Raw genomic sequence first — 2,888 nt, 5'->3', positions numbered from 1 at the left:
GTGAATGTATAATGGCATGTATGTATAATGTGTAATTCAGAAAATTCTTTGTAATTGAGAAAAGTTAATGAAAGAAAAGAAAAAGAAAGTGCAAAATGATTACACTTCCAAACAGTTATCTCTTGAAAAATCAAAGTTTGGGGGAGTGTATTACGAGAAAGAAAAATAAGAATAAGCTTGTTTTATATAGTTTTCTCAATCGTTGAAAAGAAAGAAAAAAAATTCTCAATCACTGCACAGAAAAAGGGGTAACAAGGGATGAGTGGTTTGAAATTTGTTGGGAAAGTTTTTTTAGTTTGAATGCTTGTGGTGTGATTAAGCCTAAGAATGTTTCTTTATCTACCTGTACCTAATCCAACATAAGAGGAGGTTACTGAAGACCTTCCAAAGAAAGAGACACCAAAATACACCTAGTCGACACCAACGATTCCTTATCCTCAAAGGTTCTGTAAGGCAAATCTTGAGCAGCAATTCTCCAAATTTCTTGAAGTATTTAAGAAACTTAAAATTAACATCCTCTTTGCGGAAGCTCTTGAACAAATGCCTAGTTATGTGAAGTTTATGAAGGAGATATTGTTTAATAAGAGAAAAATAGAGGATTATGAAACTGTGGCTTTGACAGAAGAGTGTAGTGCCATAATTCAAAAGAAACTTCCTCAAAAGTTGAGAGATCTAGGCAGCTTCATCATACCTTGCACCATTGGGAATTTTCATTGTGAGAGGGCTTTATGTGATCAAGGTGCAAGCGTTAATCTAATTTCATTGTCTGTATTTTGAAGATTCGGTTTGGGGAAAGCTAGGCCCACTACGATTACTCTACAACTGGCTAACCGTTCATTGACACACCCCCAAGGTATTATTGAAGACGTTCTTATCAAAGTGGACAAATTGATCTTTCCCGCTGATTTTATTGTTCTTGATATGGAGGAAGATGACGATGTTCCAATTATTTTGGGAAGACCATTTTTGGCCACTGGTCAAGCCTTGATAGATGTTCAAAAAGGAGAATTAAGGCTAAGGGTGCAAGATGATAAGGTTGTATTTAATGTGTTCCGGGCTTTGAAGTATCCTAGAGCAATTGATAGTTGCTTTAGTGTAAATGTAATTGAGGAACAATTTTCAAAGACACAACTTGTTGAAGATCCGCTTGAGATGAACCTTAATGCGCAAGGAGGGGAAGACTGTGATGGTATTGAGGTTCTTGAATATATAAATTGGCTAAACTCCGCTGGCCCTATTTATAAGAAGAAATATGAGGAACTTGGACAAGGGCCTGAGAGACCACTACCATCGATAAAGAAACCACCAGTACTTTTGAAAACTTTACCAGATCATCTTAAATACGCTTATTTGGGTAAGAATGATACTCTCCCTGTTATTATTTTTGCTTCATTATCTACTGTTGAAGAGGAAAAATTATTAAGAGTACTTCGAGCTCATAAATTGGTCATTGGCTGGACTTTAGTTGATATAAAAGGAATTAGCCCATCTATTGTTATGCACTGTATTCTCATGGAGGAGGACAGTAAGGCTAGTATTGATGCTCAAAGGAGGCTAAATCCTGCTATGAAAGAGGTGGTTCGAAAAGAAATTTTTAAGTGGTTATATGCTGGTGTTATTTATCCAATCTCAGATAGTTTGTGGGTAAGCCCAGTACAAGTGGTACCAAAAAAAGGGGGATGGACAGTAGTAAAAAATGAGAATAATGAGTTAATTCCATCTCGTACAGTGACGGGGTAGAGAATTGGTATTGACTACCAAAAGCAAAATAAGGCAACAAGGAAAAATCTCTTCCCACTGCCTTTCGTTGATCAAATGCTTTATAGAATTTCGGGCTAGCACTTCTATTGTTTTTTAGATGGGTATACTGGTTATCACCAAATACCTATTGCTCCCGAAGATCAAGAGAAAACAACTTTTACTTGTCCTTATGGTACATTTGCTTTCCCTAGAATGCCATTTGGTTTATGCAATGCTCCTGCTACTTTTCAGAGACGCATGATGTCATTATTTTTTGATATGGTGGAGAAGAGCATTGAAATATTTATGGTTGATTTCTCAATCTTTGGCCCATCATTTGATATGTGTCTACAGAATTTGGAGAAGGTGTTAAAGAGATGCGAAAAATCTAATTTGGTCCTGAATTGGGAAAAATGTCACTTTATCATGAGTGAAGGAATTTTTTTGGGCCATAAGATTTCCAACAAAGGAGTAGAAGTAGATCGTGCGAAGGTTTCAACTATTGAGAACTTGCCTCCTCCAATTTAGTTAAGGGTGTTCGAAGTTTTCTTGGCCACACTGGATTTTATAGGAGATTTATTAAAGATTTTGCCAAGATTTCTAAACCCCTGTCTGCTCTAGTAATGAATGGAGTACATTTTAATTTTGATGTTGATTGTCAAAGAGCCTTCAATACGTTGAAAGAGAAATTGATCACTGCACCGAATGTGGTACTACCAAATTGGGAACTTCCCTTTGAATTGATGTGCGATGCTAGTGATAATGCAGTTGGAGCAATTCTGGGACAGCGAGTTAAGAAGGTTTTCCGAAAAATTTGTTATGCTAGTAGGACCTTCAATGCTACTCATTTAAACTATGCAACTACTGAGAAGGAACTACTTGCAATTGTTTTTGCATTTGATAAGTTTAGACCATATTTAATTGGTAATAAGGTCATTGTCTATACAGACCATTCTGTTATTAAATACCTTATGACCAAGAAGGATGCAAAACCTCGCTTGATTCGATGGGTCCTATTATTGCAAGAGTTTGACATGGAAATTCATGATAAAAGGGGGACAAAAAATTTAGTTACGGACTATCTATCTAGATTGGAATTAGAAGAAGATCCTAATAAGAAAATTGTACAAAATGATGACATTATTCCG

The 2,888-nt window shown here is 36.1% G+C and overlaps 1 protein-coding gene across 1 annotated transcript; it reads left to right on the top strand.

Moving 5' to 3' along the window:
- Positions 1 to 540: 540 nt before the first annotated feature.
- Positions 541 to 2,268, top strand: LOC133779123 (uncharacterized). Its single transcript, XM_062219119.1, has 3 exons — positions 541 to 662; positions 780 to 1,636; positions 1,859 to 2,268. The coding sequence occupies exons 1-3, from the start codon at positions 541 to 543 to the stop codon at positions 2,266 to 2,268; spliced, it is 1,389 nt and encodes a 462-aa protein (XP_062075103.1).
- Positions 2,269 to 2,888: the final 620 nt, after the last annotated feature.

This window comes from Humulus lupulus, chromosome 5 (genome assembly GCF_963169125.1).
Source record: "Humulus lupulus chromosome 5, drHumLupu1.1, whole genome shotgun sequence".
NCBI classification, from domain to species: Eukaryota; Viridiplantae; Streptophyta; class Magnoliopsida; order Rosales; family Cannabaceae; genus Humulus; species Humulus lupulus.
Note: the sequence above shows the minus strand (reverse complement) of the source record. Positions and strands in the feature narration are given on the sequence as shown.